Source organism: Rattus rattus, chromosome 5 (assembly GCF_011064425.1).
Source record: "Rattus rattus isolate New Zealand chromosome 5, Rrattus_CSIRO_v1, whole genome shotgun sequence".
NCBI lineage: Eukaryota > Metazoa > Chordata > Mammalia > Rodentia > Muridae > Rattus > Rattus rattus.
In genome coordinates, this window is record NC_046158.1 from 100,594,202 (window position 1) to 100,618,705 (window position 24,504).

General features: G+C 42.7%; 1 protein-coding gene across 1 annotated transcript in view; it reads left to right on the top strand.

Annotated features, from left to right (window-relative positions):
• Nucleotides 1-1,405: 1,405 nt before the first annotated feature.
• Nucleotides 1,406-24,504, top strand: part of LOC116900962 (sodium/nucleoside cotransporter 2-like) — a 28,892-nt gene continuing 5,793 nt past the window's right edge. Inside the window, exons 1-13 of the mRNA XM_032902594.1 lie at nt 1,406-1,533; nt 2,092-2,188; nt 2,282-2,373; nt 8,680-8,771; nt 9,535-9,664; nt 11,716-11,857; nt 12,862-12,975; nt 13,368-13,445; nt 13,578-13,658; nt 14,079-14,159; nt 23,546-23,671; nt 23,753-23,883; nt 24,297-24,465. Of these exons, the coding sequence (XP_032758485.1) occupies nt 2,108-2,188; nt 2,282-2,373; nt 8,680-8,771; nt 9,535-9,664; nt 11,716-11,857; nt 12,862-12,975; nt 13,368-13,445; nt 13,578-13,658; nt 14,079-14,159; nt 23,546-23,671; nt 23,753-23,883; nt 24,297-24,465 (1,317 nt within the window). The 5' untranslated portion in view covers nt 1,406-1,533; nt 2,092-2,107. The remainder of the gene's footprint in view (nt 1,534-2,091; nt 2,189-2,281; nt 2,374-8,679; nt 8,772-9,534; nt 9,665-11,715; nt 11,858-12,861; nt 12,976-13,367; nt 13,446-13,577; nt 13,659-14,078; nt 14,160-23,545; nt 23,672-23,752; nt 23,884-24,296; nt 24,466-24,504) is intronic.

Below are 24,504 nucleotides of genomic sequence, written 5' to 3' on the forward strand. Positions count from 1 at the left end.
TAGCCATTGACAAGGTGCTCATGGCCCTGTAAAGAAATCCTAAAGAAATCCATTGGGTTGTTAAAATAAAATTGAGACGTGGAAGCAGAGGAGTGGCTAGTTTGGAAGAGAAGGAGTGTTAGTGGGAGTGGAAGGAGACAGAATAGGATAATGGGGCTGAATAGGATCAAAGTACATTATGTACACGTATGAGAATATTAAAATGAACTCCATCCTTTATATGTAATTGATATATGCTAATAAGAACTAATCTTCAGTTCCACCTTGAAAAGATGCAGTTATATAGGCAGCCCATTGGCAGCAGTCTGGAATGCCGAGGTTCTCCAGAAGGTGTGATATGCTCCAATCAGTGCCCAATATATGGTTTCTTTCATTACTCAGGTCCAGCATGGAGATGCGGAAATGGAAAGGGTATCTCATCAGCATCTGCAGTGAGCCACTAGTGAAACTTGTGTTTTGTGTTCCCACACGTCTATGCTCTTTGTCTTCATTCCAGAAGTGTGGTTGCTTTAGCGAGAAGACACAGGAGACATTCCACTGATCTGGAAGCTAAGACTACTCTGTAGCCACTCTGGAAGCAGAAATAGTTAGGAGGAGTGGTTGACCCAGAGCAACGGGAAAATGGACGTTTTCCCACAGTAGAGGTAAGCAAGAGCATATCAAATGCAAGGGATTTGCATTGTGATTAAAGCCAATGGGAAACTACACCACTCAACCCAGGTAGGATGATACTTAACTGAGACCCTTCAAGAGTAAAGGCATCGATCTCTCCTCCAGGTAAAGGACCAAGAGAGCCTGAGGTGCTTGCTGAGGGTGGAGGGACTAGGGAACGGGTGTAGAAGATAGTTATAACTCCAGCTAAGGCTACAAGATCTGTTATAGAAATGAGGATTATTATTGCAATGAGTATTTCTGTCCCAATTTTGTGCAGAATATGCTTGAGAAAAGAGATGCATATATTAAGCAAATATCTGTGTTTTCTTTCCTTTTCTGTTCCTTTAGCTAGTAATGTAATGACTGAGATGATACCAGTAATTAAATGTTCTTAAATTTATATTGTCACAGTTAAGCTATAAGACACTAAAGACTGCATTCCTCCAGGGAGCTTGTCAGTTATTCTTTGGGAAAAATGGTGTATTTTCACTGGTAATGAGATAAGTATATGTTAAGCTCAACTAAGAAACAAGTTTTCAAGAAGCCCCTCCCCTAGAGTGGGTGGCACTTTTCAATGGTAACCACCTACATAAAAGGAAGTCTTGTGGTGAAACTGTTCTGTTCCCTGCACAGAAGTCTTGCTGAAGGGAAACCTCCACTTCCTGCTTGTGAGAGTATTAATCTCTGCTGCAGCTGTCCATCCCCACTGACATCAGACTCCAGTTTCTCCAGGATCCAGTGTGTTCTGAAGATTAGCAGCTCTCTCCGAGTCTTCAAGGCGCCAGATTTGGAAGTCCAAGGCATCTGGCTTTGTAACCTGAGCAGCTCCCAGGTTCTAGGCATTGTCTGACTAGGTTGTGCGGCCCCACCTAGCACATTGTAAGTCATTCTTGGAAGCCCTCTCTTCATACACACTCTATCAGGTCTGTTCCTTAGAGAACCCTACCTAAATCAGTCTACTGTTCTCTCCTGTTTTTCCCCCAGCAATACTGGACACCCAGAGCTTCCTCAGTTATCCTCTTCTCTCTCATTCCTTCCAGCATAGCTCAGTGGGGCCTGCTTAGGAAACAGATAAAGAACATTGCTATGTGACCCTTGATTTCAGGGACTAAATGGGTTATATTTTAACCCAGGTCTTGGGGCCCTGGGAGGCCCATGGATTCTTTCCAGTTCCTCCCTACCCTTTACTTCTTGCCTGCCGAATTGCCTTTTTTTTTTTTTCCAAAATCATTTACAGCAAGAAATCAAATTCTCCCTTTTGTTATTTATTATATTATTCTGTTCCCAATCTCTCCGGTTCTTATTCTTAATGGAAGCATCAGACTCCTTAGAGAGGTTTGGTTTGTTTTCTGAGAGGACCTGGCCTTAAAACGTCTCCTTTGCCCCACATGACTGAGTGACAAATGGGCCAGCCTTAGACTTGAGTTTGTTTTTCAGCAGAGGATAACAGGAGATGGAGAAATCAGAGAGAAGAAAGTCTGCTTCCCAGGACACATCGGAGAATGGCATGGAGAACCCAGGCCTGGAGCTCATGGTATTTCAGTATGGTGGGCTGCTGTGTGGCTGTTTTCCCAGGCTCTGGATTCCCTGGCTGCACGGCTGATCTCACCTTTACCTGTGCTTCTAGGAAGTCAGAAACCTTGAGCAAGGCAAAACACTGGAGGAAGTGACACAGGGACATAGCCTGGAGGATGGCTTGGGGCATTCCTCTCTCTGGAGGTAAGGGTGTTCTAGAGTTCAACTTAGTAAGCAACAAAACCCTGGGGGATGGGAGGGCAGGGAAGAAAGGTTACTGGGAACAGATTGAAGCTACTCATTCTCAGATTGCTTAACTCACAGGCAGGGCCAGGGTCACTGCATGTTACCATGTGAATGTGTGTATATTTTATAGAATTAACTGAGTGTAAGCCCATGACATAGACAAGCCCATCAGTGCCTGCCAGGATGACATTCAGAAAAGAATAGCAACAGCAGTGGTAATGACAGTATATGGCTAACATTTACTGAGCACTACTATGTGTAATTATCTAGATGAACAGTCGACTTTGTACATTTTTGTAATTACGACATTTCATCCTTTGGTTAGCAGTTTAACAGTCAATGATGTAAATTCCATGGAAGTCTGTTTGGAGCCATAGCAGAACTCTGCCCAGGAATGTCCTGGTTTGTTTTGGTTTGCTTGTTTGGTTTTGGCTCTTTTTTCCCCCTCTTCTTTTTCTTTCTTCTGTTTGCTTTGTGATAGACTGTTACTATGTAGTTACTGCTGACTTGGTATTCACTGTATAAGCTAGGGTGTCCTTGGATTTAGAGATATTCTCTTGCCTCAAACTCCTGAGGGCTGGGATTATATTCTTGCTGTTAAATACATGAGTGGAAGTTCATGCTGTACACACCTGTCAACTCTGGACCTTGAAGGCAGATACAGGAAGATGAGTTCTGTTCTTATTGAGTGTGAGAATAATCTGGGAAGCATAGTAAGATGCTCTTTCAACCCCCCCAAGTTATTTTTCCTCTTTATTCATAATTTAGACAAGAATGTTATAGATATTTTTGCTTACCTACCAAGGATGGTTACCAATTGGCACACTAATGTGCTGCTCTGAGAGCTCCACCATCACACGCAGCAGGAGTGATGGTCCTCCAGCGCTGAACTCTTTAAAGTCTAGTAGCGCTTCAGTCTTCCCACTCAGGCTTACTCTCCTTTCCTTCTGAGCACGACTTACCTGTCATCCATTGTGGTAGGTACAGGACTTATACCCTCATTATTTTGTTCCTTGGTTATTCAAATAGCACTTATAATTTTCCTTGCAAAAGAAATAAACACAAGGGCCCAGCCTGAGATGTGCATGGAGCATAGTCATGAGATAGAACATCTTCCCTTGGAGAACTCCACTGCCTGTCAGAACAAATGCAACTTGAAGAGAGAGAAGTTATGGAAGAAGAAGATGAGGGTAGGCTGGCAAACTCACTATCTATCTATCTGTCTATGTATCTGTTTTATTTATCTATCACCTATCTATCTATTTATCTATCTATAATATATCAATCTATCATCTGTCTATCTATCTATCTCTAGGATGATGTCATTATGCAGGTGATGCCAAGTACAAGATAGAACCAGGCCTGTCATTGAGAAGGAAGGACAGGCAGGAGAAAAGTTTTATGGAGGAGGAGGAGGAGACTGGAATGGTAGAAAAGCAGTCGAGAGAACACTATGTTAAGATTCCTCTCTGCACATCTACAGGTTGTTATGATTATTCTTAAGGGATGGATGTGTACCGGGCTTTGTTTGTCTAGATGAGCAAATGACATCTTATTTAAGTGAGCAATTATATCTTATGAATTGGATCAGAGGTTATTGTGTTGTATGTTCTTTCATGTGACGATTTAATTTAATTCAAGAGAGTGTGTGGTGGCTGTAGACACTGGGCTGCCACAGAATTGAGATGTGTATGTCTGGCTTGGTGGCAACCTGCCTTGGGTACTAGCCACGTAGAGAGAGATTGTTGCCAGGCTCAGAGAGTAGCTATCTGCGGGTGAGACACTTTACTGACTGAGATGAAAATATCAAAGAAATGTCATGGGGCACTACAGTGTTGGATTTAGTGCAGATTAAAAGAGAGCACTTTTTTAATTTTACAGAAACAGGTGGTGCCCATTTTACCTCAACATCTATCTGTCTGTCTATCAATTTATCCATCCATCCATCCATCCATCCATCCATCCATCCATCCATCCATCCATCCATCCACCCATTCTCCCATCCACCCACCAACCCTTCTATCTATCCATCTATCTATCTATCTATCTATCTATCTATCTATCTATCTATCTATCTATCATCTATCTATCTATCTACCTATCTACCTGTCTATTGAGGCACTCTTATTCTGTCACCCAGGCTTGCCTCAAAAATCTTATGGGTTCAGCTGGGCATACAGCAGTGACTCACCACATCTAGCTTGCTTGGTACTTTGTTTGTTTTTTTAAATATTTGTTTATTTATTATATGAATACACTGTAGCTGTCTTCAGACACATCAGAAGAGGGCCTCAGATCTCATTATAGATGGTTGTGAGATGCCATGTGGTTGCTGGGACTTGAACTCAGGACCTCTGGAAGAGCAGTCAGTGCTCTTAACCATTGAACCATCTCTCCAGCTCAGCACCTTGTTTTTTTAAAGACTTTTGGTCTTGCTTCTTCTCCATAGCATGGTAAAGATCAGGCATTTGCTATCTTCTGTGAGGACTGTATCAAGCAAGGATGTGGGTATTTTGGGACAGAAAGTCCTCTCCCAGACAACACATCTACTAAGACTCAGTAGTGACTATGTTCTGGTTTAGGTCTTGTCTCATTGGTTTAGGTCTTGTCTCATTGAATTTGGACTCAGAACCTTTAGAACTAGTAATCACCAACTTCTCCAGTTCCTTATAGCTATCACCTCTGAATTAAACATGCTGGCCTTCCCTGATAGACTTTACCTTGGCTCAGTGTTTTCTTGGTTTTACACACTGGTTATTAGCCTCTGTTTGTGTTTGAGACTCAGTTGGCATTCTCCTTTGGATGACTTTGTAAATTTCTGTTTCCTATGCAACAATATCATTCAGTTCTTAAGTTCAGAACCAGTTGTGTAAAAAGAATTAATCAGTCTAGCTAGCATGTGTTAAAGACACACAATTCAGGTATTTTATTTTCCATCTGTAAGCCTAGATTGGGTAGGCTTTGGAGTTATTTTAAGTAACATCTCAAGCATATGTATCTTATTACTGATTGTTTCTCTTGGCCATATGCTCATGGTCCATCTCCCCTCAGGAGGCCTCTTGAAGAGCAAGAAGGAGGAGGAAGAAGGAAGGTGTCATGGTGTAGGTGTGCTGTGAGCACATGGCCATGAGGGCCAGGCAGTTGGAGCAGGAGCAGCCCAGGGAGAACATGGCAAGTGATATCTCGAGGCCATTGACAGGGAAGTAGACAAAATAGCATAGAGCCCAGCTCTAGTGATTTAAGGCTTATTATAAACATGAAGGGATGTTTCTTTATTTGGGAACTAAATGATCTAAGGTGGGGTAGAAACACCCAAATAATATTTAGCACCACACAGTTGTGTACATAACTTTGGCTATGGAAACTGATACTTCAGATGGTGGGTTTGTGACAACAACAACATCTCTTTCCTGTGACTTATTTTTACAATACCAGAGTATATCCCCTAGTAGCATGTCTAATTGGTATTTAACTGGGTGTAATATAAGACCTTTGTTCTCTTGAAAGTTTCTAGACACCTGTGCTGGGCAATCCTCACTGTTTTCTCACACCATCAGGTGATTCTGAATTGACTTCTTCAGTTCCTGCTTTTATTTCTTTCTTCAAGCCAGTGTAATAAACCGGCTTTCTTCAGCCAGGGCCGCATTGTCGGCATTCACAGACACTGAATTGTCTGAAAGCTGCCTCACATTTTCCACAGTGTAACCTGAATGAATTAAGAGTTAAATGAAGAGCCCCAGATCCCAACAGTTATGCAGGGCTCTGTGTCCCTGAGTTAGGAGAGTTTCTACACCTGGCAGATAGTTTGACTAAGAGAACTCATGGACACCTTTGCTGCTGGTTTGCTGCTGGATGTGGTGACCACCAAAGTCATGCTTAGCTAGAGCTTCTGACCATGCTCGCCCATTTGACTTCCACCTACCACATGTGGGTGGAGCCAGTAAGCCTGCAGGAAGGTTGTCTTTAGTCAATACCGGAAGCTTCCATACAAATTCGTGGAGGTAGAGGCAAAGTGTCAGTGTTCACTCACCTAACAGCTAAACCTCTCAATTCAGTGTCTAGCTATAGCACAGATACTAAGCCTCAAACTGTACCATTATGTAGGGTAAAGGGCTTGGTACTGTTGGCAAGATGCTGGACCAGGGAAGATACAGAGCTCGTGGACACTTGTGTATAAGCTTCTATGACTGCTTGATTAGTTTAAAAGGTTGAGTTCTTCCTCTTTTTATTTTGGATGTATAGTCCATCATCGTTTCCTTTTTAATACTCAGTTCTAACCTGGTATTCTAGAATTCCATTGTTCATGAGTTTTGCAAACGTTTTGGTAATTTCTGAGTACTTGTTGACCTTTCCAGGAAATGGTGGTTTGTGGTGAAGAGGTGAAACCCTAAGTCTGTGCTTTCTGTTGACTCTTAGACTTGTGTATATTCCTTCCTCATTTGCAGTGGCTTTGCCCAATAGGTATTTAATTGGATATAGTTTCAAGCCAGATTCACCTTGTGAATTAGGAGACAGGGAGCATATTTAAAGTAGAGAGAGTTTACTCATGAAGAGACTACTATGTGCAATTAAAGTATAATGACAGGCATATGAAAATAATATAATAAAACCCAATACTAACCTAAAGAGAGAATTAAGAGAGAAACAAAAAGAGTGGCTGGGGAGTTGGCTCAGTGGTTAATTAAGTACATGCACTGCTCTTTCAGACGTCCCACACCCAGTACCTAGAAGCCACACCCAGTGACTTACACTTGCCTAGCTCCATGAATCAGGGAGCACAATCTATCCCTAGACCAGAAGGGTGTAGTGCAAGAGAACCTGGTAGTGTGCTCAGACCAGAATCCCTCCCTGCTTAGATGGGAACTTTCTGTATTGTGATGTCTTGTGAGGTCCCATGGGGGAAACCCACTAGATAAGCCAAAGGGTTTGGAGTTCAGTGGTATGTCCTCACAGATTGACCTAAGCAGGGTGGAGTGAGGATCTAGAGGAGCAAGTGAAAAACCTGGAACTTACGGGTCAAAATGAGTGCTTTGTGAATGATATTCAGTTGGCAAGAACAACCTCCTCCAGAGTTTCACTGCTGTCAGGTACCGGCACTGTAAACTTTCTGACTCCCTAAGCTTCTTCACTAAGCACAGATGGTGGCAGGGGCCTGTAGATCCCAAATATTCTCCTGAGGTGAGGGGCTTAGACAATCCAAGCGTGATACAGATAGTTTCCCTCTCTCTTTTACTTCCCTGTATCTGAGAATATAAGGTTGCTGAGGCAACCAAGGGTCCAACTTCATGCAGAGGTTAAGGGGAGAGAGGCAGAACTGAAGAAGGAAGGGTGTAGGACCTATGGTTACAACAGGTTCAACCCAAGATAGGTGGGATAGGCACCGATAGACTCCAAACTGTGTGGACCAAGACCACAGACCATTTAGCTGCTGGTACCATCTGTAGCTCATACCTTAGCACCACAGTCTCAGACAGGTCACTTCTAGCTGAGCTCACTTTCTTTGGAGTTTCCAAAAGTGTGGGAGTCAGATCTATTTGCACGCATAGCTACAGTGTGCTCCTTAGGAGTGGCAAAGGCAGATGATGGGGTCAGGTAATGTGTTCCTGGGATGGTGATGGAGAGTTTAAGAAGCTAGGCTACTCAGAGACGAGCTCTCCTGACAACGTCTGTGACCTTGGGAAAGTTACTTGGCTTCCTGGCTTTCAGATTGCAACAGCACCCACTCCCAGGGTCATTAGAGGGTCAGTGGTGTTAGTATTTGTGAGTCCTTTGAGCCCAGACACATGAAACACACTACACAAAGCAATCTTGAGTAGTTCTTGCTGAACGTCTTCTCTCAGTCCTGTCAACCTAGAGACTGAGCTTGGTGCTGTTTTCCCTCCTACCTGCCAATGTGTGCAGAATTACTCAAAGTACTAGCTCTGTGTGGTTTTAGGTTGCTGTGATAGAATAGCCTCTAAGAAGGACAGGTGGAATATGGAAGCCAAGCAATGCCTGTCCTTAGGAAAACACAGACCACCACCCACTTCTGTGGTAGTAAATCACCAATGATGTAGCTACTGTACAATGAGTCAGCCTTTCTGACCTGAGGCACAGGCACAAAATTTGAGCTGGCCTTTGGGGACCTTACTGGAGAACTATTGAACATCTGCATCTGATTAATTTTCATTATTAACTAAGAATAAACTTTGCCTGGTCTATCAAATTCAAAGTCTTGCACACAAGATGAAGTAATGCTCACATTTAAATTTGTCTTCTCATCAGGAGGATTCTTCAGCCCTTCACCAAGGCGAGAAGTTTCTATGAAAGACATGCTGCTTTATTCAAAAAGATCCTGCTTGGTCTCTTGTGTTTAGGTGAGATCCTGAGAATTCATGGAAGGGGAAACAAGAGCATTTTTACAGCTGTCAACTTGTGTCAAGATTGTTGCTGGGAGAAAATGAATAGTACTCAGAAACTAACCTAAAGGCTATGTGAGGTGCAGATCGTAACTGCCTGTAGGTGGAGACAGTTTATTGTCTTAGACCCAGGAGGATAAGTAAAATCCAAAGAAAAGCTATAGTTTAAAAGCACACTATTTGACAGGTTTAAATTTTTAAGAAAAAAAATTTTGGTTCACCTTGTTTTTAGTGCTTAGATTTGATTCAGAGCACATGTCTGTAGTATTCATGAAAGACAACTTTATACACAACTTATCTACTGTTTTGTATTTAAAATCAGTGGTAGATATTATTTTTGAGAGACAGAAAACCTTGTTTATGGTATGCTGTCAGTGGCATGCAGAGCTTTGATTAGGTGCAGCTGGGATGCTGAGATCACAAATTATTCTTCATGTGGCTTTCCCTCCTAGTGCCAGCCTCCCTACACGGCTTTACTCAAGACAAAGTTTTATCATTGTCATTTCGACACAGCTGGGGTAAAGAAGAAGAAGAAGAAGATAAAAAGCCTGATTTCCTAAGAGTCTGACAGTGGCTGTGGACCACATCTAAGGGAGAGAGCAAGAGAGAGGGCAGCAGCTAAACTGGAAGGGTTGAGACTTCCCCAGAGCAGAGAGGAATGGCCTCCTTCCGTGTGGAAGCTCAGCCTTCCTCACTCCCACCCTTTGCCTTCTCTTCACAGCCTATGCTGCCTACCTCCTGGCAGCTTGCATCCTGAACTTCCGGAGGGCACTGGCCTTGTTTGTCATCACCTGCCTTGTCATCTTCATCCTGGCTTGCCACTTTCTGAAAAATTCTTTCCTAAAAAAAAAGTCAATAAGATGCTTGAAGCCCTTGAAAACACCCGCCTGAGGCGTTGGCTTTACGAGGGTAAGTGCGCCAACTTTGTTGCTGTTCACTGAATCCCTAAGAACAGCGCAAAGGCTCTTCTGGCTCCCTGGTTCAGAGGTTTAGCGGTGGTCTCTTAGCCCCATCAATGTTGGCTGGTGATAGAGCAGAATATTATGGTGGGAAGCGAGCAGGTGAAGTAAAGCTGTTCACATCATGGAGGCCAGGAGGCAATGGTGTCAGTAGGGCAGAGATCAGCACAGGGTGTAACCTACAAGGGTTGCCCTGTGATTGACTTCCAAAAGTTGGGTCTCAGCTCCTAGAGCTTTCACCGCCTCCTAACAATCCTTTTAACTGTGAATGTGTCAGTGGATTAACTCACTGATGACGTCAAAGCCTTCTTCTTGTCTCCTTTCACCTCCCTTTCTTTTTCTTTACTTTATCATGAAACAAGGTCTCTTGCCCAGGCTGGTCCCAGAACTCTTTATGTAGTCAAGGATGTAGCAAAGGATGTCTTTGGACTTCTGATCCTCCTGCCTCCACCTCTTCAGTACCAGAATTACACATGTACTTAGTTCACGGAGTGCTGGGATTGAGCCCAGGCCTTGTCCATCCTAGGGAAGCCTCGACTTGGGCAGAGGTGGCTGAGCATCACAGCCATCTCTTTAGTATGTTCCCTTTTGACAGCTCCTGAGTGGGCAGGCTCTCACCTTATACCAAGGCAAGTGCAGAGGACACAGAGCAACAGGCCTTTGAGCCCCACTCCAGTTTCTCATAGACTTGGGTCAGCATTGCTGGTGCAGATGGGACTCCGGATCAGGGAGGAAGTTCAGTCTGAAATCCCAAGCGGCCATGACAGAAGTGAGAAAAGCCATGCTTCTCCTCAGTGGGGTGGTCAGAGCAGATGCTCGCACTTACACCAACCTGTTAGCCAGGTTGCCTCTCCCTGCCCTGTGTTAGCCCCTTTCCCTCCAGTCCTCCCAAGCCCCTCTATGTGATTTCATCTTTACAGCCCCTTAGAGCAGTGGTTCTCAACCTTCCTAATGCTGTGACCTTTTAGTGTAGTTCCCCATGCTGTGGTGACCCTCCAACCAGAAAATGGCTCATCGCTATCTAGTTGTAATGTTGGCAGTTATGCATTGTAATTACATTAGTGTTATCATAATGTAAATATCTGTTATGTATGATATCTGATATACAACCTCTAAAGGGGTCTTGACCCACAGGTCGAGAGACACTCTTAGCGTTTAGGAACAACTTGCTCACCAGCGTAAATGAACTCATTTTCAATTTTATGTGTATGAGTGTTTTGTCTGCATGTATGTGTGTGTGCCACATGCATGGCTGGTGCCCAGTGTGTTCAGAAGAGGGCATCAGATCCCTTGGGACCTGGGTTACAGGTGGTTGGTGAGCCACTGTGTTGGTGCTAGAAATTGAACCTGAGTCCACCACAAGAATAAGTGTTCTCAGCTGCTCAGGCAGCTCTCCGATCCCCAATCTTGCAATCACATTCCTCCTACCTCTACTTCCTAAGGTTTGCACTCCATGACAGTCTCCTTATTCATTTTGATAGGCTAGGGATTAGACCCAGGGTCTTGTACATTCTAGGCAAGTGCTCTGCTGAGCTACATCCACAGCCTCTAGTCTATGTAGTAAAGGCCGTAAGTCCATAGATGGTGTATTTGATTCCAACATTTGGAGTGGTCAAAAAAGGAGCAGCAGTCCGTAGGGGACCAGCTCAATATTGTCTTCTGTGTTCAGTATTTTATTGGTCACCTTCATGGATGAGTCTGCATATCACATTTCAATGATATGTCTGTATGAGAAACGAGATGTTATGTGGTCTGTAGTCTCTGATTAGACACTTATTCATGTAAATTTGGGAGCAGAAGCTAGGGAGCTACCAGAGGATTCTCCAGGTTCATCTCTGTGTAGTGGATGAGCCCTTGTGTTCTCTCACTGAGCCTCTGACTAAGGGAGTTCTCTGTTGCTCATTGCCCGAGTCGGTGACTGAGCTTCGTCATCCCTCCTCCAGGGTGTTCATGGGAGCCGCTGTTGTTGCCCTGATTTTCTGGCTGGCTCTGGACACAGCTCAAAGGCCAGAGCAGCTGATCTCCTTTGCGGGAATCTGCATGTTCATCCTCATCCTCTTTGCCTGCTCCAAACACCACAGTGCGGTGAGTTTGGGGTACTTAGGTTGGGCATAGAAACACAAGCAAGGGCTACGTAGAAATTACAAAGTGCCCATGTCAGGTATACATGGCAAAGACAGAGCTAAGCAACATTTCCTGGAATCTTCTTCTGACAGGTTTATTCCTAGTCAAAGTTTGAAAGCTTTTAGAGTCCTTTGGCCTGTTAATTGTTACTGTGGTATATATGAAATCTAGTCAGTATTAAAGAAATATAAAATCAAATAGAAAGAAAGAAAGTTAGAAAGGAAGGAAGGAAGGAAGGAAGAAAGAAAGAAAGAAAGAAAGAAAGAAAGAAAGAAAGAAAGAAAGAAAGGAAGAAAACAGCATGGCAGAGGATCAGATGTCATTGTACAGGAATGATGTTTGCAGAAGTTATTTGTATGCATGTGTCATTGCTATAATGTAGCTTATTTAAAAATTAATACAGACATACTTGCATCTCCACAATATCACTATATTTTTTTGTACCAGTCTCCCTGTTTCCTGTGTTATTTTCCTGGTGGAACTCCATGGCCGAGAGCCTTTGGGAGAATGGGGTTTTATTTGTCTCATGCTTTTTCATCATTGTTCATCATCGAAGGAAGTCAGAATAGAAACTCAAACAGAGCAGGGATCCTGGAGGCAGGAGCTGATGTAGATGCAGTGGAGGTGGGTGCTGACTGCCTTGCTCAACCTGGCTTGCTCAGGGTGCTTTCTTATAGAATCCAGGACCACCAGCACCCCTCACAATGGACTGGGCCGTCCACCATCAGACACTAGGTCTCCATCAATGCCCTATAGTCTTGCCACAAGCCCAATCTCATGGGGGTATTTCTCAACTGAGGTTCCTTCCCCTTAGATGACTTTAGTTTGTGTCAAGTTAACATAAAACTAGTCAGTACAGCTACATTACCCCAGACTGTAGCACCACTCCCAGGACATGGTTGAATTAGGCAATGGCTGAACAAAGTCTGTAACTCATGCATGGAATATTTTCTTTTTGGTCTCAGGTGAGCTGGAGGACAGTATTTTGGGGCCTGGGCCTTCAGTTCATCTTTGGGATTTTGGTCATCAGAACTGAACCTGGATTTAATGCATTTCAATGGCTGGGAGATCAGATACAGGTACAGGGAATTGGATGTCAGAGTTTTCTTCACTGGGAATCTCAGAGAATGTGGATTTGAGGAAGCAGGAGGCTTTGGGACTATGCCTTAATGATGCTGTGGCAGAATCTGGTCAGGTAAAGAGAAAGAGTAATGGGGTTCCGGTGAGAATACGGAATCCAGTTAGGTAGAGAGTAATAAGGTTCAGGCAGTACACAGAATTGGGTAACGAGAGAAAGAAGAAGGTGTGAAAGGGTGAGGTGAGAATGTAACTGAAGAGAAGTTGATTGGCTGAGTCTGTCATTTCATGACCAATTTCTGGGACATGGCTCACAGGTGGTCACACCTGAGACATATCCCATCTTCCTGTGTCCCGCCTATCCTAATTCTCATCCCTTTTCTTTCCACTTCAGACTTTCCTGGCATATACTGTAGAAGGATCCAGTTTTGTTTTTGGTGACACACTGGTCCAAAGTGTTTTTGCTTTTCAGGTAATACCCATTTGTGGGCAGGCATGACAATGTCAGTGAAGAGCAGGGCTTCAAAGAGAGCTGGGGATTATGTGTGCCCCACACAGCACAGACAATATAGTCTCTCATATCCTGCCTCCATTCTTGTTGCAGTCTCTCCCAATCATTATTTTCTTCGGATGTGTGATGTCTATTCTCTACTACCTGGGCCTTGTGCAGTGGGTGATCCAGAAGGTAAGGCATTTGGTTTACATGAAAAGACCTTCACCCTGAATCTTTCAGGGGAATGAATGAATTCATACTTACATCGGGGGAGAAAGTTCATATGTGGGATGTGGAGAAACAGAACCAATTTGAAAAGTCCATCTCTCTGAAGCCTCCTGGTATCAAATGATTACCCAGACCTGAGATGGGCTGGAGGCAGAACATGGTAAAAAGTTCTTTCATACTGGGCTGACTTTGCTTGTTCTAGAAACCCCAAGGCCTGAGTTCTGCCTGGCTAATGTTTGCAACTTCTGTTACTCTGGGCCATACTATTTCTCTGGGCCTGCGTTTCTTTACCACCCAATGGAATAAAGGGGGGGGGTGGCTTTTGCTGGAGAATATCCAAGACTCCTGCTAATGTTGAAGATTAATGTGTCTGGGTTCTTGTAGATTGCCTGGTTCCTGCAAATCACCATGGGTACCACAGCTGCAGAGACCCTGGCTGTGGCAGGAAATATCTTTGTGGGAATGGTAAGTTCCCTGGAGCCTTCTGCTTTTCTAATCTCTCGAGAACCAAGAACTTTACACAGAACAAATTTACAAAGAGTATTTTCCCTTCCCTTCCCTCCACACCTCCTTCCTTCATGTTTTTCTTTCTCTTTTCCCCCCCATCTTTATTAAATTGGGTATTTCTTATTTACATTTCAAATGTAATTCCCTTTCCCGGTTTCCATGCCAACATCCCCCTAGCCCCTCAACCTCCCCTTATATATTGGTGTTCCCCTCCCAATCCTCCCCCCCATTACCGCCTTACTCCCAACAATCAAATTCACTGGGGGTCCAGCCTTGGCAGGACCAAGGGCTTCCCCTTCCACTGAGGCCCTTACTAGGCTATTCATTGCTACCTATGAGGTTGGAGCCCAAGGTCAGTCCACGTATAGTCTTTGGGTAGTGGTTTAGTCCCTGGAAGCTCTGGTTGCTTGGCATTGTTGTTCATATGGGGTCTCAAGCCACTTAAAACTCTTTCAGTCCTTTCTCTGATTCTTTGAACGGGGGTCCTGTTCTCAGTTCAGTGGTTTGTGCTGGCATTGGCCTATGTATTTGCTGTATTCTGGCTGTGTCTCTCAGGAGAGATCTATATCCGGTGTCTGTTGGCCTGCACTTCTTTGCTTCATCCATCTTATCTAGTTTGGTGGCTGTATATGTATGGGCCACATGTGGGGCAGGCTCTGAATGGGCGTTCCTTCAGCCTCTGTTCTATCCTCTCTATCCCCTCCCAAGGGTATTCTTGTTCCTCTTTTAAAGTAGGAGTGAAACATCCTCATTTTGGTCATGCTTCTTGAGTTTCATGTGTTCTGTGCATTTACCATATTTCGAGTATTGGTGCTAATATCCACTTATCAATGAGTGCATACCATGTGTGTTTTTCATTGAGTTACCTCAGTCAGAATGATATTTTCCAGTTCCATCCATTTGCCTATGAATTTCATAAATTCATTGCTTTTGATAGGTGAATAGTACTCTATTGTGTTGATGTACCACATTTTCTGTATCCATTCCTCTGTTGAAGGGAATCTGGGTTCTTTCCAGCTTTTGGCTATTATAAATCAGGCTGCTATGAACATAGTGCAGCACATGTCTTTGTTATATGTTGAGGCATCTTTTGGGTATATGCCCAAGAGAGATATAGCTGGGTCCTCAGGTAGTTCAATGTCCAAATTTCTGAGGAATCTCCAGACTGATTTTCACAATGGTTGTTCCAGTCTGCAATCCCACCAACAATGGAGGAGTGTTCCTATTTCTCCACATCCTTGCCAGCATCTGCTGTTGCTGTAGTATTTGATCTTAGCCATTCTGACTGGTCTGAGGTGTAATCTCAAGGTTCTTTTATTTTTTTTTTACCTTTTGGGCTACTTTATTGGACTAATCATTACTACCTATGCAGTTGGAGCCCAGGGTCAGTCCATATATAGTCTTTGGGTAGTGGCTTGGTCCCTGGAAGCTCTGGTTGCTTGGCATTGTTGTACATATGGGGTCTCAAGCCCCTTCAAGCTCTTCCAGTTCTTTCTCTGATTCCTTCAACGGGGGTCCTATTCTCAGTTCAGTGGTTTGCTGCTGGCATTCGCCTCTGTATTTGCTGTATTCTGGCTGTGTCTCTCAGGAGCAATATGCATTCACATTTTGATCATCCGTCTGGAGTTTCATTTGTTCTAGGCATCTAGGGTAATTCGAGCATTTGGGCTAATAGCCACTTATCAATGAGTACATACCATGTATGTCTTTCTGTGATTGGGTTAGCTCACTCAGGATGATATTTTTCAGTTCCAACCATTTGCCTACGAATTTCATAAAGTCATTGTTTTTGATAGCTGAGTAATATTCCATTGTGTAGATGTACCACATTTTCTGTATCCATTCCTCTATTGAAGGGCATCTGGGTTCTTTCCAGCTTCTGGCTATTATAAATAAGGCTGCGATGAACATAGTGGAGCACGTGTCTTTTCTATATGTTGGGGCATCTTTTGGGTATATGCCCAAGAGAGGTATAGCTGGATCCTCAGGCAGTTCAATGTCCAATTTTCTGAGAAACCTCCAGACTGATTTCCAGAATGGTTGTACCAGTCTGCAACCCCACCAACAATGGAGGAGTGTTCCTCTTTCTCCACATCCTCGCCAGCATTTGCTGTCACCTGAGTTTTTGATCTTAGCCATTCTCACTGGTGTGAGGTGAAATCTCAGGGTTGTTTTGATTTGCATTTCCCTGATGACTAAAGATGTTGAACATTTCTTTAGGTGTTTCTCAGCCATTCGGCATTCCTCAGCTGTGAATTCTTTGTTTAGCTCTGAACCCCATTTTTTTAATAGGGTTATTTGTCTCCCTCGGTCTAACTTTTGAGTTCTTTGTATATTTTGGATATAAGGCCTCTATCTGTTGTAGGATTGGTAAAGATCTTTTCCCAATCTGTTGGTTTTTTTGTCCTGACCACAGTGTCCTTTGCCTTACAGAAGCTTTGTAGTTTTAGGAGATCCCATTTGTCGATTCTTGATCTTAGAGCATAAGCCATTGGTGTTTTGTTCAGGAAATTTTTTTCAGTGCCCATGTGTTCCAGATACTTCCCTAGTTTTTCTTCTATTAGTTTGAGTGTGTCTGGTTTGATGTGGAGGTCCTTGATCCACTTGGACTTAAGCTTTGTACAGGGTGATAAGCATGGATCTATCTGCATTCTTCTACATGTTGACCTCCAGTTGAACCAGCACCATTTGCTGAAAATGCTATCTTTTTTCCATTGGATGGTTTTGGCTCCTTTGTCAAAAAAAATCAAGTGACCATAGGTGTGTGGGGTTCATTTCTGGGTCTTCAATTCTATTCCATTGGTCTATCTGTCTGTCTCTGTACCAATACCATGCAGTTTTTATCACTATTGCTCTGTAATACTGCTTGAGTTCAGGGATAGCGATTCCCCCTGAAGTCCTTTTATTGTTGAGGATAGTTTTAGCTATCCTGGGTTTTTTGTTATTCCAGATGAATTTGCAAATTGTTCTGTCTAACTCTTTGAAGAATTGGATTGGTATTTTGATGGGGATTGCATTGAATCTATAGATTGCTTTTGGTAAAATGGCCATTTTACTATATTAATACTGCCAATCCATGAGCATGGGAGATCTTTGCATCTTCTGAGATTTTCTTCAATTTCTTTCTTCAGAGTCTTGAAGTTCTTATCATACAGATCTTTCACTTGCTTGGTTAAAGTCGTACCGATGTATTTTATATTATTTGGGACTATTATGAAGGGTGTCTTTCCCTAATTTCTTTCTTGGCTTGTTTCTCTTTTGTGTAGAGAAAGGCTACTGATTTATATGAGTTAATTTTATACCCAGCCACTTTGCTGAAGGCGTTTATCAGGTTTAGTAGTTCTCTGGAGGAACTTTTGGGATCACTTAAATATACTATCATATCATCTGCAAATAGTGATATTTTGACTTCTTCTTTACCAATCTGTATCCCTTTGATCTCCTTTTGTTGTCTGTTGCTCTGGTTAGAAATTCAAGAACTATATTGAATAAGTAGGGGTCGAGTGGGCAGCCTTGTCTAGTCCCTGATTTTAGTGGGATTGCTTCAAGTTTCTCTCCATTTAGTTTAATGTTAGCTACTGGTTTGGTGTATATGGCTTTTACTATGTTTAGGTATGGGGATTGAATTCCTATTCTTTCCAGGAGTTTTATCATGAAGGGGTGTTGAGTTTTGTCAAATGCTTTCTCAGCATGTAATGAAATGATCATGTGGTTTTGTTCTTTCAGTTTGTTTATATAGTGGATTACATTGATGGTTTTCTGTATATTAAACCATCCCATCCATGCCTGGGATGAAGCCTACTTGATCATGATGGATGATTGTTTTGATGTGCTCTTGGATTCGGTTTGCCAGAATATTATTGAGTATTTTTGCGTCAATATTCATAAGGGAAGTTGGTCTGAAGTTCTCTTTCTTTGTTGGGTCTTTGTGTAGTTTAGGTATAAGAGTAATTCTGGCTTCATAGAAGGAATTTGGTAGTGCTCCATCTGTTTCAATTTTGTGGAATAGTTTGGATAGTATTGGTATGAGGTCTTTTATGAAGGTCTGATAGAATTCTGCACTGAACCCATCTGGACCTGAGCTCCCTTTGGTCGGGAGATCTTTAATGACTGCTTCTATTTCTTTAGGAGTTATAGGGTTGTTTAAATGGTTTATTTTGTTCCTGATTTAACTTTGATGTCTGTCTAAGAAACTGTCCATTTCCTGCAGATTTTCAAGTTTTGTTGAATATAAGCTTTTGTAGTAGCATCTGATGACTTTTTTGAATTTCCTCTGATTCTGTAGTTATGTCTCCCTTTTCATTTCTGATTTTTTAATTTGGACACACTCTCTTTGTCCTCTCATTATTCTGGCTAAGGGTTTATCTATCTTGTTGATTTTCTCAAAGATCCAGCTTTTGGTTCTGTTGATTCTTTCTATGGTCCTTTTTGTTTCTACTTGGTTGGTTTTAGCTCTGAGTTTGATTATTTCCTGCCTTCCACTCCTCCCGGGTGTATTTGCTTCTTTTTGTTGTAGAGTTTTTAGGTGTGCTGTCAAGCTGCTGATATCTCCTGTTTCTTTTTGCAGGCACTCTGAGCTATGAGTTTTCCTCTTACCACAGCTTTCATTGTGTCCCATAAGTTTGGGTATGTTGTGCCTTCATTTACATTAAATTCTAAGATGTCTTTACTTTCTTTCTTTATTTCTTCCTTGACCAGGTTATCATTGAGTAGAGAATTGTTCAACTTCCATGTACATGTGGGTGTTCTTTCCTTATGATTATTGAAGACCATCTTTAGCCTGTGGTGGTCTGAATGGGCATATGGGATTATTTCTATCTTTCTGTATCTGTTTAGGCCTGTTTTGTGACCAATTATATGGTCGATTTTGGAGAAAGTACTATGAGGTGGTGAGAAGAAGGCATATCCTTTTGTTTTAGGATAGAATGTTCTATAAATGTCTGTTAAGTCCATTTGGTTCATGGCTTCTGTTAGTCTGTCTATGTTTCTCTTTACTTTCTGTTTCCATGATCTGTTGATTGATGAGAATGTGGTGCTGAAATCTCTTACTATTATTTTGTGAGGTGAAATGTGTGCTTTGAGCTTTAGTAAGGTTTCTTTTATGTATGTAGATGCCCTTGTATTTGGAGCATAGATATTTTGATTGAGAGTTATCTTGGTGGATATTTCCTCTGATGAATATGAAGTGTCCTTCCTTATCTTTTTTGATGACTTTTGGTTGAAAATCGATTTTATTCGATATTAGGATGGCTACGCCAATTTGCTTCTTCAGACCATTTTCTTGGAAAGTTGTTTTCTCGTCTTTCACTCTGAGGTATTGTCTGTATTGTCTCTGAGGTGTGTTTCCTGTAGGCAACAGAATGCAGTGTCCTCATTGCATATCTAGTTTCTTAATCTATGTCTTTTTATTGGGAAATTGAGTCCATTGATGTTGAGAGATATTAAGGAATAGTGATTGTTGCTTCCTGTTATATTTGTATTTGGATGTGAGTTTATGTTGTGTGGTTTTCTTCTCTTTGTTTTGTTGCCAAGATGATTAGTGTCTCGCTTTTTCTAGGATCTAGCTTTCCTCCTTATGTTGGGTTTTACCATTTATTATCCTTTGTAGTGATGGATTTGTAGAAAGATATTGTGTAAATTTGGTTTTGTCATGGAATATCTTGGTTTCTCCATCTATGTTAATTGAGAGTTTTGCTGGATACAGTAACCTAGGCTGGCATTTGTGTTCTCTTAGGGTCTGTGTGATATCTGTCCGGGATCTTCTGGCTTTCAAAGTCTGTGATGAGAAGTCTGGTGTAATTCTGATTAGTCTGCCTTTATATGTTACTTGACCTTTTTCCCTTACTGCTTTTAATATTCTTTCTTTCTTTTGTGCATTTGGTGTTTTGACTATTATGTGACAGGAGGAGTTTCTTTTCTGGTCCAATCTATTTGGAGTTCTGTAGGCTTCTTGTATGCTTATGGGTATCTCTTTCTTTAGGTTAGGGAAGTTTTCTTCTATGATTTTGTTGAAGATATTTACTGGTCCTTTGAGCTGGGAGTCTTCACTCTCTTCTATACCTATTATCCTTAGGTTTGATCTTCTCATTGAATCCTGGATTTCCTGTATGTTTTGGACCAGTAGCTTTTTCCACTTTACATTATCTTTGACAGTTGAGTCAATGATTTCTATGGAATCTTCTGCTCCTGAGATTCTCTCTCTTCTATCTCTTGCATTCTGTTGGTGATGCTTGTATCTGCAGCTCCTTGTCTCTTCTTTTGGTTTTCTATATCCAGGGTTGTCTCCCTTTTTCCTTTCTTTATTGCTTCTATTTTCAGTTTTAATTTCTTAAACTGTTTGATTGTGTTTTCCTGGAATTCTCTCAGGGATTTTTGTGATTCCTCTCTATAGGCTTCTACTTGTTTATTTTTGTTTTCCTGTGTTTCTCTTAGGGAGTTCTTCATGTCTTTCTTTAAGTCCTCCATCATCACAATCAAATGTGATTTACAATCAAGATCTTGCTTTTCTGGTGTGTTTGGATATTCAGTGTTTGCTTTGGTTGGAGAATTGGGCTCTGATGATGCCATGTCTTCTTGATTTCTGTTGCTTGGTTTCCTTTGATTGCCTCTCGCCATCAGGTTGTCTCTGGTGTTACCTTGTTCTGCTATTTCTGACAGTGGTTTGACTGTCCTATAAGCCTGCGTGTCAGGAGTGCTGTAGACTTGTTTTCCTCTTTTCTTTCACACAGTTATGGGAACAGAGTGTTCTGCTTTCAGGCATGTAGTCCTTCCTGTCTACTGGCTTTCAGCTGTTCCTGTTGGCTTGTGTCCTAAGTTCCCCAAGCAGGTCACTTGGAGCAGAAATGTTGATATTACCTCTGGTCTCAGGCCTGTAGTCGTTCCTTGAGGCTGGGGTTCAGCTCTCTGTGAGGGCAGTTACAAGAAAGGCCTCCCCCTCTTTCTCCCAGGTCCCTGTGCACAGGGGGCCCAGATGGCGCTTGGTGTTTTCCTCTAGTGTCAGAAATGTGGGCAGAGAGTAGTCTTCTCTGGTTTCCCAGGTGTGTCTACCCCTCTGAAGGTCTACTTCTTCTTCCCATGGGATTTGGGTGCTTGGAGCTGTTTGATGGGGTCCCTTCAGATTCGGACCCAGTGTGGACTGTAGGGCTCCTACAGCATGAGTGCACCTATCTTCCTGTTCCCAGCATCCCTATACAGTTTCCTCTTGGGCCAGTGTTGTAGGCAAAGTGCACAGTACTGGAAGTCTCTCCTGCCCTGCGGTCTCAAGAGTCCCCACATGTCTGGGCAATCAGCTCTCTCTCCCATGGTGTTTGGGAGTAGGGAGCTGTGGGCCGAGATCAGCGAGGTTCAGGCAGAGCTAGCAACCACAAGTGTCTGGTCCCAGAGGAATTTTGCCTTTGTGTGTCCTAAGTCCACCAGGCAGGTCACATGGAGCAGAAAAGTTGGTCGTACCTCTGGTCTTGGGCCTAAAGTCGCACCTTCGGGTTGGGTTCCAGCTTGCCATGAGGGCAGTAACCGGAAACCCTTCCTGGTTTTCTAAGACGCGGGTATGTAGCCCAGACTGACCTCATAGTCACTATGTGGTTGAGTTTGAACTGGAATTTCTGAACTTCCTGCCTCCCTCTCCCAAGTGCTGGACATAAAGGCATGTGTCACCAAGAATCTTGATGTGCTCATTTTTCTTGTGAAAAGCAGAGAAATGAAGACTGTGGGGTAGTCAATCCCTTATGAAAGTCCTCAGAGGGTCTTGGAAAACTCAGTTCATTGCTTGACCCTAGATGACTAACACACAGTCAAGACACACTATTTAGAAGGTTGTTCTTAGCCACTGATGCAGCTTCTCACACAGGATTGTAGGTGAAAGTCCTAGCCTCCTAACCTTATTCCCTCTTGAGCTAGGAAGAATGGCTGAGCTACCTCTGCTTTCTTGATGTGAATTCCTGTGGCTTTCCAAGGTCTCTGGGGAGGCAATGGCTTGTCTTTCTCAGGACTAGCAGGGCTCTTCTTCACACAGCATCTTTCTAAGTGCATCTATCTGTGTGGTAGAAGAGGAAGTGTTTGTGTGGAATGGGTGTCTTTCCCCTTTGCTGTGATGAACCACCATGGAAAAAGACATATAAAGAGAGAAGGGAATTATTGTACTCATAGTCTGAGAGTACAGCCATCCTGTGGGGAAGAGCTTGGTGACAGGAGCTTAAGGCAGCTGAAGAGTGATGTTGGTGCCCAGCATGCAGGATCCAAGCCTAGGGAGTGGGTCTTCCCACTTCAATTCACCTAATTAAAATGAGCTCACACAGGCTGACCTATCAAGATAACCCCTCACAGGCATCCCTAGAGTCATTTTTAAGGAGATTCTATCAATTATTGATAATGAACATTAACCATTCCAGTGTTAAATCTATGCTATCGACTGGTCAAATCAACATTAGGGACAATTGTTTTTCAAATGAGTAAGAAATTAACATTGGGGGTCTTTCTCTCCCAAAGCTTTGGGTTACTTATCTGCTTTTGATCTATTTTCAGAATATGTCTAGATTTTTTCATGATCTTACATATTGCTAAAATTATTTATAATCAGTTGAATTTTTCAACCTAGACTCTAATCTTCTAGGAATCTTGCATGCTAATAAATCCTTTTGCTGACACTTATTAAAGGATAAATGACCTCATGGATTGAGTTAGGAAATTTCCTCTCTGAATCTTCCTAATTAATAGGCAATTACAGATGTTTCATTAAAAATTGCATTGTGCTTATTTAATAACTCACTCTCTCTCTCTCAGTCTCTCTCTCTCTCTCTCTCTCTCTCTCTGTGTGTGTGTGTGTGTGTGTGTGTGTGTGTGTGTGTGTGTAAGTACTCTTGTATCATGGCTCTCATGTGGAGGTTAGAAGACAACTTGTAGATGTTGGTTTCTTCTTTCCTTCTATCTACCATATGGGTTCTAGATATTGTCCTCAGGTCTTCTGGCTGAACTTTCTTGCTGGCTTGACAGTATTTTCTTATTATTTCATAAAGCATTTGCTTACACAAGCTATTTTCAGTTCCTTTAATGCATGCTTTATAGGCATCTAGTGTGCGATCAACAAGTGAGCTCTATGCTATAATTTATTCGCTAGGTGCATGGATTTAGGCATGGCAAATAAAGTGAATGATCACCAGTTGTCTACAGTATTCTATAACATGATATAGGAACACTTGAAAACAGACCAGCAAGGAGATGATTGGGCAGGACTTTGTCCACTAGCTGGAAGGGCATGTATCTGATAGGCCCATTCCCTTCCTGGGCTAAGCACTTTGACATGAGGAGTAATACTCTCTCGGTATGTGACTATTTCTCTTTGTTTTTAGACAGAGGCACCTCTGCTCATCCGTCCCTACCTTGCAGACATGACCCTCTCTGAAATCCATGCAGTGATGACTGGAGGCTTTGCTACTATAGCAGGCACAGTGTTGGGAGCCTTCATATCCTTTGGGGTGAGGCACAGTCAACAGAATCGCTCTTGGTGCACCCACGTTGAGCCCTACAGTGGTGCTAATCCCCATCTGGCTTTACAGATTGATGCATCATCCTTGATTTCTGCCTCAGTGATGGCTGCCCCTTGTGCACTTGCCTTGTCCAAACTGGTATATCCAGAAGTAGAAGAGTCCAAGTTCAAGAGCAAGGAGGGAGTGAAGCTGCCTCGAGGGTGAGCAGGGGAAAATTCAGGAGATGGTGATGTGTGCTACCTAGAGAAGCCTAGTGCACTAGAGACTTCCAGTTTCCCCAAAGGAAGAAGGTCTGTCACCCCATGTCTCCTTTTGCTATTTTGGCTTCCCAGCTAATCATTTTCAATTTTTGTCTTGTTTGGATTTAACTTTCCCACCTGTATTAGTGCCTTATATAAAAATATTCCAAGTTCTAGGCATCAGACTTTCATAGCAAGAGCATCTGAATCACTTCAGAGAAATGTCTACTATTGTAATTGCTAAGGAGTCGCATCACCCCTCACGGTGGCTGGCTGCCCACTTCTTCCACTTTAGGGTCAATGGAGCTTCTCCTCTCTGAGGAGCTGAGACTACTGTAGGTAGCATATTCTTTCTCTATGCCCGATAACCACAGGGAAGAGAGGAATATTCTGGAAGCCGCGAGCAATGGAGCCACAGATGCCATAGGCCTTGTTGCTAATGTTGCAGCCAACCTGATTGCCTTTCTGGCTGTATTGGCTTTCATCAATTCTACCCTTTCCTGGCTGGGGGAAATGGTGGATATCCATGGACTCACTTTCCAGGTAAAGTCTTATATGTGTTGGGCTTGTTTTCCTGACCCT